The sequence below is a fragment of the Physcomitrium patens genome, chromosome 7 (genome assembly GCF_059467195.1).
Source record: "Physcomitrium patens ecotype Gransden chromosome 7, ASM5946719v1, whole genome shotgun sequence".
In the NCBI taxonomy this organism is placed as follows: Eukaryota; Viridiplantae; Streptophyta; class Bryopsida; order Funariales; family Funariaceae; genus Physcomitrium; species Physcomitrium patens.
Window position 1 is genome coordinate 10,562,419 of NC_143416.1, and position 15,201 is coordinate 10,577,619.

The 15,201-nt window shown below is 38.5% G+C and overlaps 1 protein-coding gene and 1 long non-coding RNA gene across 3 annotated transcripts; both read left to right on the forward strand.

The window, feature by feature from the left end:
- Positions 1-9,351: 9,351 nt before the first annotated feature.
- Positions 9,352-12,173, forward strand: LOC112284883 (peptidyl-prolyl cis-trans isomerase FKBP53). 2 transcript variants are annotated; one of them, XM_024525222.3, is made up of 7 exons: positions 9,352-9,495; positions 10,010-10,083; positions 10,246-10,561; positions 10,680-10,857; positions 10,994-11,327; positions 11,494-11,623; positions 11,767-12,173. In XM_024525222.3, exons 1-7 carry the CDS (start codon positions 9,483-9,485, stop codon positions 11,895-11,897), a joined length of 1,176 nt encoding a protein of 391 aa, XP_024380990.1. In that variant the 5' UTR covers positions 9,352-9,482; the 3' UTR covers positions 11,898-12,173. The 2 variants fall into 2 exon arrangements, with proteins under 2 accessions (XP_024380990.1, XP_090108081.1); XM_090251955.1 differs by having other exon boundaries at positions 10,707-10,857.
- Positions 12,174-13,100: 927 nt separating this feature from the next.
- LOC149988555 (uncharacterized) lies at positions 13,101-14,123 on the forward strand. Its single transcript, XR_016504182.1, has 2 exons — positions 13,101-13,457; positions 13,561-14,123. It is a non-coding gene; the product is annotated as an uncharacterized LOC149988555 (long non-coding RNA).
- The last annotated feature ends 1,078 nt before the right edge of the window (positions 14,124-15,201 follow it).

Consider the following 15,201-nt stretch of genomic DNA (forward strand, 5'->3'; position numbering starts at 1 on the left):
TTGAATAAACCGTAGTGACCCATTCTTCTTAGGTACCGTAAACCATCGACTAGAATACGGTGCAAATGAGGGTTCCTATATTTTTATCTTTATCTTTTCTTTTAATAGTTCCATCAATTTAGATAAATGTGCCTTCGATACTAGAATCGGTCTTAGATTCCAAGGTACATGCGGTACAGTGAAGATAACCATAGGTGTTATAATATTCGGATCTACACACCCAATTTCATCAAATTCGAAGGCAAATGATCTACCTTGTTTAGCCAACATCTTTCTGAAGCAAGTAATTTCCTCCAACAATAAAGAACCATCTGAACCAATCTTCAATTCTTCAAAATTCTCTTTAGTAAACTGATGTTCAATACTCATTGGATCTCTTAAACTTGCTTCTTTTGATGCTTCTCCCATTTGTTCCTTAGAATCTTCTGGTAATGGTTAGGTACCAGGCTTTACCTTCTTATCTCCCATTTTATATCTCGTTTCTACAGTGACTTTTAGTGCTTGAAAAGATTTAAGTATGGTATAAACCTCTCTTGAATGAATCTCAAAAAACTTATCATTATCCCCTAACCCAATAGATGTAATCAATTCCAATGAATCTTCTAGTCCATTGTCTTCATAAACACCTAAAATCTTCTCATCATCTTGCAATGTACCTAACTTGCGTAATTTTCCTTCAATATTATATAATCTTTTTCTTTCTTATCTTTTAAAATCATCAACTTTCTTATACATAATATTTCCATTCTCCAATATACCAATAAAACTCGCATCAAAGGCACCTTCATCTCGTGAGAGTACCTCCTCTTTTGTACCTCCATAATCTCGCTTTACAGTGGTACCTCCTCAAAATCCTTAAATCCTTCAACAATCTTTATCAATGGTTTCTCCCTCAAGCTATCTCGATTCTGTTCATAGTTAGGAAGTACTGTTAGAAATTATACAACTTTCCTCTCATCTTCGTTAAGTATCCTTACATAAGCAGAACCATCGTCAAATACTTTTGTTTCCATCTGTGTTGCCGTAATATAAGGTTGTCTTAAAATCAATGGATAAGATATTATATCTTGAACAAAGAAATGTTGCTCCGTCGCAACATCTCTAATCCGAATTTTGACATCTGGACAAGCTCCATATAATTCGCCCCATGTGTTATTAGCTGTTGATAATGCCCATCCATGTTCCATACCAATTGGCCATTTTTGCTTCTTATAAAGATCTTTAGACATGAGATTTATTTCAGAACCATGGTCTACTAAAGCAACAATTGGTTCTTCTATATCTCTTACTTTCACCAATACCTCAGTAGTTGCCCTTGCCCAATGCTTTCGAGTATAATGGCTCAAGGTTTTCATTTCCTTATCACTATAATCTTCGAAACGTACTCGTTGATTATATCCAATTTTTCATTTGTTGGTTGCTTGTAACTAATATCAATCTCTTCTTCATCTTTATATATTCTTACATAAATAGCATGACTCATTCTAGTTTCGCCCATTAATTGCCTCTTTCGCTTAATGCTGTCAATGATAACATCATGAAACTCCTTCTTTGCAATTTCCAAAACTTCTTTCAATGTGAATTCCACCTTAGCATTTAATATACGTTCTTCCAACATCCCTTTCAAATTTATTGCCGCTTCAATGTCAGAAAGTAGCTTATAAGCAATTGATTTGTCCTTATCTTTTGTCTTCCTTGTTTTTTCTTCCAATGATGCTGAGGTATCGTTTACAGGCAATTCTTGTGAATCTGCCTCACAAGCCTTGTCTCCTCAAGTTTGCCTCTTAGAAAAATTTCCTTTTCTAGTATCATCAAAATTTCCTCGTCTCTTTTCTTCCATCAAAGTTTCATATTGGCTCTTAGCTATATATGCATGAATTGAAAGAGATTCAATAGGATTCTCCCAACCTGTTGCACCTCGTATTGTAGCTTCAGTCCTCAATAACGCTTCTCGAGGTAATTTCCCTTCTTGCATTGTAGAAATGGCAGAAGCCCAAAACTCACTAGTTTTCGTACTTCCACCAAGGTCATCCTCTACTCTAGTACCATAACTTGCACTTTCTCGTGCTGCTGTTTCATGCTCTTTTAAGTAATCTTGAACCAATGCTCTCATTCCTCCCTTGCCAAAATTGGTTTGAAGAAGATCCTCTCTATCTTTTAATGCTATCTTTCCATCTTTCCAGCAAATAATTTCTTGTCGTATCATATTATTAAATTCATTGCAATCTTTTCTAGTGTGTGAAGCATCATCACACCTAATGCATCTTTGTACATATCCTTGTTTTGAAACATTCTTCGAATTGTTTGTAGAAGTATTCTCTTCAAGTCTTGCCAATTTGATTTGAAGATCTCGCATTCCTCGTATAATTTCTTCCATATCCATATTTGCTTTCTTTGATAAGGATGTCGAAGGTTGAATTGTAGGCATTGTTGGTGGTGTTGTACGTATTGGAGCTTTGGATGCTTGTACTGTTTTCGGAATATTGCTCCTATCTTTCCTCCTTTTTTTTTTTTTAAGAAACCCGACCGCATCTTCAATGTTCTTCTACTTCGTTGTCAATCCTTCATCTTCTTCTTTGTCTTCAAGAAGGAGTTCTAATTTCCCTTGCAATTCTCCATCAGCAGCTTGAAGAAATAGAGCAACTTTTTTCGGCTCCAATGTCAATTTTTCTACCTTTGAAAATTGAAAGTACTGCCTTTTAAATTCCCTTAGTAGCTCAGTTACTTGTAAATTCTTGTTAGGCCGTTCAATCCATTCCAGAAACAGCTTCTTAGTAACGCAATCAGCATCTTTCAAGAAATATTCGTCTTTCAATGCATGTGAAAAAACCTCCCATGAATTTCCATAACAATCCGTAATCGATGTAATATGGTCTCTTATCTTCGGTATCATGGCAAGTCTAAATTATTCAACCATTTTCTTCTCAGAAACCCGATTTAATTCCCTTTCACGAACATAACATCTTAAATACCTTGAAATATTCCTTCCATCAAATTGATCAATTTTATTGACTACTGCTTGCAATGCTTTGGTTGCCAAAGCTTTCTTTCGATCATTGCTTTGTTGTTGCTGCATTGATAATGAGAAGGCTTGAAAAATACTAGCAATAGACGGATCCATGTGCATACCATTTTCTTTAGAAGAACTCCCACCAAAAACTCCTCCCAAAGATCCTTCAAAATTTTTATTTTCATTTTCTATAAAATAAAAATAAAATCAAACGAAATCCAATACCTTGTACCTCAAGCTTTCACGTTGGGTTCACCACTTTTGTCATATTACATGCTTTTTTGCTCGAGAACGCGCCGAGCGTCTGGCTGTAGAAGGTAGTATGAAGATTCGCTAATATTCAAGTAGTTTATCGGTTTTTGACTGTTGGAATATAAACAACTATATGAATATACTGTAAATCTATACAGATGTCCTTCTACTGCTTGTTGAAATCCTTTTTGCCCAGTCGGTAGGTCTCTAGACGTTACAAAGAACCCCGAACAACATAAACTACCAATCTTTGATACTGCTTTATACTCACAAACTTGTATCCACTGACTGTCTCGTTAGATTAACCGAATAAATTTCATTCACTCCGCATACTCAATCCTATAGACATCCTTTTAATTCTTTATCACAGACATAACTCGATTTCACAAAACAGTCAAGAGCAATCACACCCACTTCATTAAAAATCCCGATTCCAGTACAACACTTTGACTATTTAGCAATGATTGCTTCTGTCTTCCCAAAACCCTATGAAGAAAAAAAAAACCCCAATTCTCTGTCTTTTTTCCCCGCCCCGAAGCATGAAGCTAGCTCTCTGACCCTTCTCAAACCTCTATTCTCTCTCAAAAAACTTATTCTCTCCCTCCTTCATTTCTTAACTTATCCTCCCCTTTAACCCTAATTCTCCCCTCTTTCAAATCTTAGCCTCTGAGTTTCTTCAATCTTCTGTCTTGAATCTGGAATTGGCTCCCGCTGTCAGAGCTTTCTCCTCCATTTTTACCTTTAAGAGATCCTTTCATCGAAAGGACATTCCCGAAACAGCCCAAAGGACGGAACAGCCTGAAGTGGAATCGGAACCCCCGTAATCAGGACCACATTGAGTCGCCCGACCAATTCAGGTCTCATATTGGCTAAGATACCCGTAGTAAGACCTGGATGTTCCCGTAGTTGGACCGCATTGGGTTGCCCGACCAAATTAAGTCTCATATTGGGTAAGAAGACCTGGATTGGATGTCTTGAAATTGGATCCAATTGGCTGTTCGAACTAGGCTCATCCATCGTTGAATTGGTCCTTCTCCTTTCTGCTGACTCCCGTTATTGGAATCGAATGGAGCATTTCAGTATGTCCCAGTTGATTGTAACGGAGTGAATGAACTTGGCCTCTCAGTATTTGCACTGGAATTGGTCGTTGCTCCCAATATTCGAGGTAACTGAATATTAATAAAAGTCCCCTTTCTTTATATTTTCACGGTATACTCGTGTTACAACTCGACAACGGAAGGCTTGAAGATGGACCCCAAGAAGGTGGAAGCAATCGTGTCATGGGAGGTTCCGAAGACGGTTAGAGATGTACAATGCTTTCTTGGCTTTGCTAACTTCTATCGAATCTTCATCAAGAATTATTCTCAAGTTGCTGCTCCTCTCACTCGATTGATATGCAAGGATAAGCTGAAATGGGGACTTCTAGCAAAGAAGGCATTTCAAGACCTGAAGATGGTATTTACTACGACTCCGATCTTGGTACATCCAGACTTCATAAAGGCCTTCTATTTAGAAACTAATGCTTCAGATTTTGCTTTGGGAGCTATACTTTCTCAAATGAGAGAAGACAAGAAGCTCTATCTGGTTGCATTTTATTCTCGAAAGTTCTTTGCTGCTGAAATCAATTATGAGATCCACGATAAGGAACTTCTTACTATGGTGGATTCTTTCCAAGAATGGCGTCACTTTCTTGAAGGAGCTATACACCCAGTGACCATATACACTGATCACAAGAATTTGGAGTATTTCATGTCGGTTCGAGTTTTAAATAGACGTCAAGCTCGGTGGAGTATGTTGCTATCTGGATTTGATTTTGTTATCACTTATCGACCTAGAAAGCAGCAAGGACTATTCGATGCCTTATCGAGGAGATCGTATCTTGGACCAAAGGCTCGAGAAGCAGCGTTTGATCAATAATGTACGACGTTGTTGAAGTTAGAGTAATTTTGGCTTTGCGCTACTATTGTGCCAATTGATGCTAACTTCATGAATCAGGTATGTGCCGTAACCATTGAAGATCCAATAGCCATTGATATCAAGCAACGTACCAATGACGACAAGTTCAAGGTGGAGGGAGATCTTTATACTTTGAGGAGCAGTTGTATATTCCAAAAGAACTAGCACGACTTCGAGTTCTTCAATCTTGCCACGATTTTCCAACTGCGGGATATTTTGGATTCAACAAGACCTTAGAGCTTATTTCTCGAGATTTTTGGTGGCTCCAAATGTGGAAGGATGTAAAAGATTTTGTGCTCTTCTGTGATATTTGTTCAAGATCCAAGAATCCTCGACATCGCCCTTATGAACTTCTACAACCATTGCCGATTCCACGTCGACCATGGTCTTCAATTTCCATGGACTTCATCACAAACCTGCCATCATCGAACTCATTTGACAGCATCTTTGTCATGGTAGATCGGCTCACAAAGATAGCGCACTTTGTTCGCTTGCAAGAAGACATCGTCTAGTGAAGTCACAACAAGGCTCTTTCTCGATAATGTGTATCGATATCATGGACTACCAGATGATATCGTATCAGATAGAGGAACCCAGTTCGTATCAAAGTTTTCGAGATCTCTCTTTGAGATATTGAAGGTGGATATCAAGCTTTTTTCGGCTTTTCATTCTCAAACTGACGGCCAAATGAAACGGGTGAACTAAGTCTTGGAACAATACTTATGATGCAGCATCAACTATCAGCAAGACAATTAGACCACATATCTGCCGCTAGCCGAGTTTGCATATAACAACACCCTCCATGCGTCGACTCAATACACACCATTCTTTGGTAACTATGGGTATCATCCGAAGTTTGATTTATTGAGTCCGTCAATAAATAACAATCCAATAGCTGAAGGATTTGTGAAGCAACTATTAGAGCTTCAAACTACGTTGAAGCTTCAATTACAATCCGCTCAAGAATCCTACAAGGCGTCTGTAGATAGATTTCGGAATCAAGCACCTACTTTCCAAATTGGAGATAAAGTATGGCTTCTTTGACGGAATATCAAGACCAAGCGACCATGTGATAAGTTGGACTATCGAAGATTGAGACCATTTATCATCCAGAAGCAAAACAATCCAGTGGCGTACCGTCTGGAATTACCGGCTTCTATGAAGGTACATCTAGTCTTTCATGTTTCTCTGTTGGAGCCTTACCGAGAGTCATCCTTTCTTGGAAGAGTGCAATGTCCACCACCTAGTATTGAGATCGAGAACTACGAGGAATACGAGGTTGAAAAGGTGTTTGGATTCACGATGAAGGTGGGACAAGTTGGAGTATCTTGTTCATTGGTGCGGCTACGACATTAATGAGCGAACGTGGGAACCAGCTGAAAATCTTGCCAATGCGCCACAAAAGGTATAGGAGTTTCATCAACAACATCCTTATAAATCTAAGTTGGTTCGAGGATAGCTTCCTTCTAAAGCTTGCTCATCCAAGAATATAAGAAAGGGAGAGAGCACCACCAAAGCTCGTAGTTGATAAAGTAGAATTTTTTCAATAGCCTTCTGATATAGATAGCTAGGAGATAGTTACTATGCCAATCAGATTATCTCAACCGACTAGCTCACGAAGGCGATCTCGAGATGAAGAATCACCTATACCACAATGACGATGGAGGATACCGAGTAACCAATCACTGGTGATTGTATTTGAATTCGAGCCTGCTTACGATGGTTAGCTAGAAGGCATGTTTGTAGGACAATTTTACAATGAGGACACTGAAGTTCATGCTTGGTTAGAAGTCGAAGACATGGGCTACTACCGTTGGCTTCAAGGGCCGATGAACGACTTGCCTTGTAAACAACAGTTGGAGTTCATACCAGACGTTATGCAACAAATCTTCATTTTCTTGCATTGGCATTGATTAACAATAATATTGCTTCTCAGAGACCTTGAAGCTAAACGAGGGGGTGATGTTAGGGACATAGTCCTTAGAACCTTCTAGAGACAAGTTTCTAGAACCTTCTAGAAACAAGTCTCTGGAACCTTCTAGAAGCTTTTTAGTTAGTAGAAGTTGCTTGAGAAGCTTCTTAGTTGGTGGAAGTTGCTTGAGAAGCTTCTTAGTTGGTGGAAGTTGCTTGAGAAGCTTCCTAGTTGGTGGAAGTCGCTTAAGAAGCTTTCTAGTTGATAGAAGTTGCTTGAGAAGCTTCCTAGTTGGTAGAAGTTGCTTGAGAAGCTTCCTAAATAGGAGTATATATTCGAATCGAGGTTGAAGACTTCTTCAATCTCGACAATACATCTCTTGGAGCTCTAGTTCACCTCTTTGGTGTTGTTCTTGTATTCATCTGATTAATCTAGTTCTTGCCAATTCTTCTTGAACTTCTTGTTAGATCTCGAGCCTGTATTTTTGTGTCTGTGTCATTATCCACTCAAATCCCCCAAAATCAGTGCCTATAGAAACCCTATCAAGTCTCCTCTTGAACTTCCTTCTTTGATCAATAAAAGAATCTTAGAATAGTCGTCAAGGCTTAGTTTTGTACTTTAGGGTTTGATTTTGTCCCTGGTTGGTAACTAGTCTTCTCCGGGTATCAATTTTTATCTCTTTTGAGATAAATTCTACTAAAACCAACTCCTCACTCCCTCCTACATATGCCTATATCTTTTATTTTTCTAATCTACCTTATTTTACCTTATTTTTGGCCCTACAAAGTAAATAGAAGTCACTTTTCCAAAAAGATAGCATTACTATTAAAAGTTTTATTACCTTCCTATTTTTTATCCATATTTTTCTATTTTATCTTTTAACTTGGCTCTTTTATAATAAGATCCATAATATTATCTTTCACCATATAGTCATGTTATAACACGACAACATAAATCTCATAAAGATCAACAGATTTTCTCTACTTTTTTCCTCCACTATGCCAGAGCCTTAATTAGTTTGGAAAATAAAGAAGTTATTAGGTTCTAACAACTCAATTCTTCAAAATATCAAATCTCCAATTACTTCATATTTGCCAAGTTTTTAGATTTTTATTTTCAATAGCCAATTAAAATGCATCTTTGTCTCTTTATCTTATATTCAAACTATTTTATATAATAGATATATCATTTAAATTTATTTATTAGTATTTATAAATTAAAATTTTATTTTTATAAAAGATTGGTGATTTATCAAATACTTTGAAAAAGATTCAATAACTTAAAATTCTATTTATATATATATATATATATATATATATATAGTATGAATATATATCTTATACCAAATTGTAGGAAGTAAAGTAAAACAACAATTACATAACATCTATAGTAATGAGTTTAAAATGTAGGCTTCAAATTGGGATGCACATTTCTTGAAAAGAAGTGTTTTGCAAAGATTAGGCTTGACACTTCTATAATGAAAAAGCATTTAAAACACAAAGTACAACCAACAATTAAACTCAAAAGTAAAAATAAGTGAGATTATAGTCTAATTTAAAATAATTATCTTTAAGAAAATAGAACCGTGCCCCAAAGAACTCTAACGAACTTAAGGAATTGCTAAAAAAATAAATGGCGACTCACGTGTGGAAAAAGAAGAATAAACCATCGAAGAAGAAGAAGAATTCAGTAACAACAGCATCCAAAGTGGGGACAACTAAACTGATAAACAAACCCTGGTTGGTCAGAAGCGGGCAGCGTGGGCCCCATCCCTGACTCATCCCGGCAGCCACCGCGAATTCCACGTCATCCGAAGTGCGAAGTGGGGGGGGGGTGTATTGGGCAGAGGGCGGCGCCTGCTTGGCATCGCCCCCCAATCTAAGTGGGATGGAATGATGCCAACTTTGCGATGCAAACCCTAATTAAGCGATCAAGCAGCCAAACCGCGCGGTCCTCGCGTGGTTCCCTTCCCCGTTGGCTGGGCTTCTCCCCTTGGCTGGGCTCTCCCCTTGGCTGGGCTCTCCCCTTGGCTGGGCTCTCCCCTTGGCTGGGCTCTCCCCTTCTTTCCAGAGTATTCCGAGAGTGGGGGCCTGCGCCGCACTGCCTCAGCCCTCCCCTCCTTTCGCAATACCTAAAACCCCTTAAACCCTGCCTACAACGGATCCCCGCTCGATCGCATTAAACCCGCCTCTCTCCGCTATTGTTCGCAACGGATTGTCGCTCTGCTCTCTGTTCCAGTTTCCGGACTGTTAACTTGACTCCTGAGAGCGAGAGAGAGCTGACCCTTGACAACTCTGCTCTCGGAGATTTGCCGCGGAGATCAACCTCCAGTTCTCAACTTCCGCTCTCACTATGACTTTCTGGGGTAAGTGTGGTGTTATTGTTTGTCCGCTGTGAGTTCTGGAATTGGAGCTGGGGTCACTGCGTACTGTTGATTTTAAAGTGTTTAGGGTGTGGACGTGGGGTCAGAGGACATTGTGGGTGTTAGGTCGTGATTCTGTGGTGGAAGGGTTTGTAGTGATCGGTAGATGTTTTCCTGGATCGAGCTTTGTGGTGTCTGATGTCTGGAATGAGTCTCATTGGTTTGCAGTGGTCGCTCCTTGCGCCGCCGTTGTTTGCCCATGGAAGTTGTATATTTGTTGCTTTTATTGCGTACTCTTGTCAGAGTACCTGGACATTGCCTGCCAGTGGTCTAATGTAGTCGTGGCGGCTTGCCCTTTCTTAGTACTGTATCCATCGTGCAGTGTGATTTTTGTAATGTAGTTTATTGGATTTGCAATGGGAGTTCCGCTTTCCTTTTTAGGGGTGGGGGGTGTAGTTGATTACTAAATGATTTTCGGTAATCTTTTAGCGTGCTCACTCATCTCTCCATTTCTCAGGTGTGGAAATCCAGCCTGAGAAGCCGTACCTTCATGAAGACGAGGATGGCATGACCAAGCTCCACCTCTCCCAGGTAATTGGGGTATATGTTGAAATAAATTATTGTGTGTTGCATAGAATGTGCCTGGTTAGGTTCAGTATTTTTCGTTGCACTTTGTCAGTCTCCTCTGAAAGTGGGGCCTCTTCATGTGATGATGCTGACTCTGATCATCACTCGTGGTCATCGGTTTATCAGGCAACCTTGGGACTTAACTGCAAGGACAAGCAGAGAACTGTCGTGAAATGCAAAGTAGGAGATAACCCTGAGCTTTTGTTGTGCTCCTTGGTTCCTGGTGTCCAAGAGTCTTGCCCACTCGATCTCTTGTTTGATCAAGAAGTAACCTTCACCGTGTCCGGAGCGGGTAGTGTTCATCTCACTGGATACTACATGCCCTTGGAATTTGACTCTGAAGATGAGGATGACTATGACTCCGAGGATGAAGATGGTATCGAGTTCAGCGAAGGGGAGGGTGATGAGGACAGTGATGGACTTGAAGGAGTTCCCAGCTCAGGTATGCATTTTGTGCAGGGGTTTTGTGCATTCATCTGCAATCCGCTTCTCACGATAATCGTGTTTCACAGTAAGCCATCATTTCTGAAGCACTCACTAATAGACATCGCGTATTGCAGTTAAAATTGTTGAAGTTGAGGATGCAGAAACTGTTGCCCCTGCCAAGAAAGGAGCTTTGGCAATCACCAATGGAGAACAAAACAACAAGAAGAGGAAGAAAGGAGATGCAGCCTCCACTCCGGTGAAAAGTGAGGACACTGAAATGGGTGAAGAAACTCCGAAGAAGCCCGCGGCTGGGTATGACTTCTCCTCTATGGAGGGGTTAATGCTTCACTGATGTAGGCTATTCGTTTTCCACGAATTTCAGACCTGATCGAATCAAATTTGCGGACCTTACCTGACTGACCTTAAACAATCTGTTTGGTTTCAACAGAGCGGAACCCACTACTGGCGCGGCTGCAACTACACCTGGTGGAACCCCCGCCTCCGAGGGAAAGAAAAAGAAGAAGAAAAAAAACAAGAAGGCTAAGACTGGGGAAGCCACACCCCAGGCCGCGGGAGAGAAACCCAATGGAGAGGCAGCTAAGCCCGCTACCCCAGCAGCGAAGGCGGCAGAGAAGCCCGCCACTCCAGCAGCGAAAGCGGAAGAGAAGGACACGACCCCGAAGAAAGGGGCCACCACCGTCAAGAAGCACCCTAATGGCCTAGAAGTTGAGCAACTAGCAATTGGTAAACCAGATGGCAAGAAGGCTGTGCCTGGGAAGAAGGTTAGTGCCAAGAAGTAGATGAATAGCGGAGTATACCTCATAATAAAGTGAGGATTATACCAACAGTTTTGTAAACGGTGCTGTAAAAAAAGCCTACTTGTTTCATTGTCGCGCATTCTTAATTCATGAGGCGTCTGTTGATCCCGGAAATTATGAAATGTATCAGGTGGCAATGAAATATATTGGAAAGTTGAAATCAAATGGCAAGGTGTTTGATTCCACCGTCGGCAAGAAGGCCTTTGAGTTCCGGTTGGGTGTTGGAGAGGTCATTAAGGGTTGGGACGTTGGTGTTGAGGGTGAGTAATGACTACCTTTTCCTGTGTATGGTGTATGATCAGTTGAGTGTCTATTTCCAGCTATCCCTATTTTCGTTGCATTATAAGTGGGCTGGAATCCATTTCCTATCAATGCAATGTTGACACGTATCGGTGTATCTCAGGGATGAGGGTTGGTGACAAGAGAAGGCTTACCATCCCACCACAGATGGCGTACGGGGCGAAGGGTGTTCCTGGAACAATCCCTGGTAACGCTTGGCTTACATTTGATGTCGAGCTTGTTAATGTCAAGTGACAGAGCTCGCGTTGCAGAGGATGAGTTGGGTGTTTTCATAGATCGGTCTTCCTTCCCTGCCCACCTGATTAGGGGTTGAGAGTAAGAAGCATGTCACTTTACGCTTGTTAGTTGAGCATAGTGTGGTTTTATCCCTGCCTGAGTTCTGAAGAGATTTTTGTTCCCATCTTCTGCGAGTAGATTTAATTCAGATTTTGATCAACAATTTAGAGACATCCGGTCATCATTATTTGAAACCGAAATGAAATCGAAACTTTTTATGTTCTGATTTACCAATTCCCTGGTAGATTGTCTTCTATTGATATTGTTGAAGCTTTCATTTACTAACTCTGGCTGTCGAATCAGTTCATTTCCTGTCAATGTCAGTGCCGAAGTTCATGCCCTAGTACCTGTCCCCTTGATGCCGCTAGAAAACTCTTTGGTGTCTGAATTATTCAGTTCTAACCAATTTCAAGCATAATCAGATTTGGTTTACTTGAAGAGTATCATTCCCGTCTAGATAATTTTGGAAATTTACAGGTTGAAGCGTTGGCCTTTTAGTGTTGATGTCGGAATTCTGGTTTGTCTGTCTTTGATTGTTCGTTTGTAAGACTGAAACTGTGTGCCCAGATGTACTTTTATACATATGTGTTTACACATACATGTGCATTGTACTCATTAGAGAATGAATTTTTCTCGAAGAAGAAAGATCGTGTTTCTTTGGTTGATTGGAAACATTTTCTCAAACTAATACTTTGTGTAAAAGTACGTAATGGTCATGAATGTATATTCAGAGTGAACCGGTGAGAAATATACCGACTATAAAATGGTTAATTGTTTTGTAATTATGCATTTGACAATAGACGTCCACTGGAGGTTAAACTTCTCTGACTTCCACTATTCCACTCATGAATTTTCTATTTTTGGATGGTCGCAAAGATTATTCTAATATTCTTAGTTACTGTTGTGTAAAACATGCTAAAATATTAGGACAAAGTCACAAACCACCACACATTTTGAAAATGATACTGTGGTATCTCTAAATAATCATATGCAAATTTATATACATATACACGTATACACGAACAGTCGCAGACATCATCATCTGCAGCAGCGGAATTTTTTAATGATATCATGGTACTGAAGTACATCCATCCAAGACACTACGATCATCTCTTCGATAGAGCAGGTGGGTAGGCAAGGACTGAGTAGTGGCTCGGAATTTATTTTTTTGAGGTCTTAGCACTAGTTAGGATCCGTAGAAGTGGGTCTTGTGGCGTTCAGAAACTCCGACACACTTGATTCTAGTGGTACTACCGACGTACTCGCTAGATCAGCATTGAATCCATACATTGAACAAGTTGAATATTGTGATTTGAATGACGAGAATTGTTGGGCTAGCTTACTGCCTTCTACTGATGTGAACGTCACTAGTATTCCACAGCCTGGTTAGGTTATTGTACAAGTGCCCAATACAGATAGAATTTGCTATTGATCGTGATTCCGTTCAGTGTTGGAGGGCGTTGGATTTTCTTCCATCAGTCTGTTGGATTGGTGAGTTTCGGGGTGGAATTTCTGAAGGTAAGAGCCACTTGGTATCAGCTTCCCGGAGAGCTTGGGATCATCGAAATAGGAACTAAGAGGAATCGAGTCGCAACTAATCAAGTGACGATCGTCTTCGCAGTTCTTGGTGAGTTTGGATCACGAAACTACTTCGGAGGAGCAATTGTGGAGTTCGGAGTACTGAGGCGACTGGAGCGGTAATTTTTGATTGAGTGTGTGTGAGATGGTCAGGTGACCTAGTTTGTGACTGTGTATGTGTGTTTTTGTTTTTTTGTTGTGGTTAGTTATTAAATTACTATAATTGTTGTGAATATGTCATTAGGATTAGGAGAATGGTTTGTTAGAGTTTGTTAGGGGTAGAATTTGTTAATATTTGTAAGGTTTGTTAATATTTGTTTGTATTTGTTAGGACTAAGATGTGGATTTAAGGTGGTTGTTATAAGGTTTGTTAAAGTTTGCTATCTTAGTATTTGTATATTATTTGTGTATGGCTTAGTAGTTGCAAGAGATGATTTAGGATTCATTAGGATATAGGATTTGTTATTTTAGGATTATAAAGGTTAGATGAAATAGAAAAAAAAATAGCATTAAATGGAGGAATGATAATTAGAAGAAAAGATTAAAATGTGGAATTTGATAGACATATTGATTCTTAATTGTATGTAGTATTAGAATTTCACAGTGTTTGTTTATTGTATTGAGTATGTTTGTGCCTTGTTAATTTTTTTTCTTACTTGTGTATGAAAGCATGTATATTAATTTTTCTTAAAATAGTAGTTATTAAAGATATATGCTAAAATATAGGTTTAACTTGAGCTAGGACCAAAAGTGGGATTATATTATTAGTAAGATTTACATTATTATTATGGATTAGAATAAGCTTTTAAAAATGTATCTAGTGATCAAGTATTAGTTTTGGATTATTTAGGAATAAAGTTGTATCTTTAAAATAACATGTGTAAGATTTAATATGACATGCTTGGTATAGAAACGTTTATAGAAGAGTGTGGAATAAATATTTTAATAGAAAAAGTAAATCTAAGGTATGGCAAAATGTTAAAATTTGGAATATTTATTAAAAAGTTACTATGACATATCTTCAGTAGTTTATTAAGAATTATATTATAGTACAAAGGCCTTTGCTATGTATATAGTAGTAGAGATATTTATTTAATATAGAATAATCTAATGTCAATTTGTAAGATAATAGCACAATATTAAATATTGAAGTCAATAAAGATATTTGGAGAGAATATTAAGTTTATCTTGTAGCATTGAAGGTTTTATTGAAAACTATATATATATATATATGTATATATATATATATATATATATATATATATATATAAAATAAAAAATAATGTGAAATTTTATATAATAATATTGAATATATTATGAAGGTGTATGACTATTTGATGATTTATAACAATAATAGATTGGAATATGGGCTTTTGTTAAAGGAGTTAATTCTTACATTAAACAAAGCATATTTAGTTATAAAGAATTGCAAAGAACAAAATTAATGTGAAGTAACAATGATTTAATTGAAGAATAAGAGACCTTTAGAAAATTACTTTTGGACTTGAAGTGTTGTTATGATGTAATAAGTGGTGTGCTCTTAAAATATTTTGGCTACAAATTTGAAGATAAACTATTTGATACTTTTGATGTTGCAACCTATGATAAAGTAGAATGTGATACAATATATTTATATGGAAGGTTGACTCTTACAAATAAAGAATATTTAAAAAAAAATTTATAA

Bases quoted from the DNA above. Each gene is read 5' to 3' on its own strand.
- LOC112284883 (XM_024525222.3), top strand. The intron at 10,084-10,245 runs GTAATTGGGGTA...TCGGTTTATCAG, and splicing joins CCAAGCTCCACCTCTCCCAG to GCAACCTTGGGACTTAACTG. The intron at 10,858-10,993 runs GTATGACTTCTC...TGGTTTCAACAG, and splicing joins CCGAAGAAGCCCGCGGCTGG to AGCGGAACCCACTACTGGCG.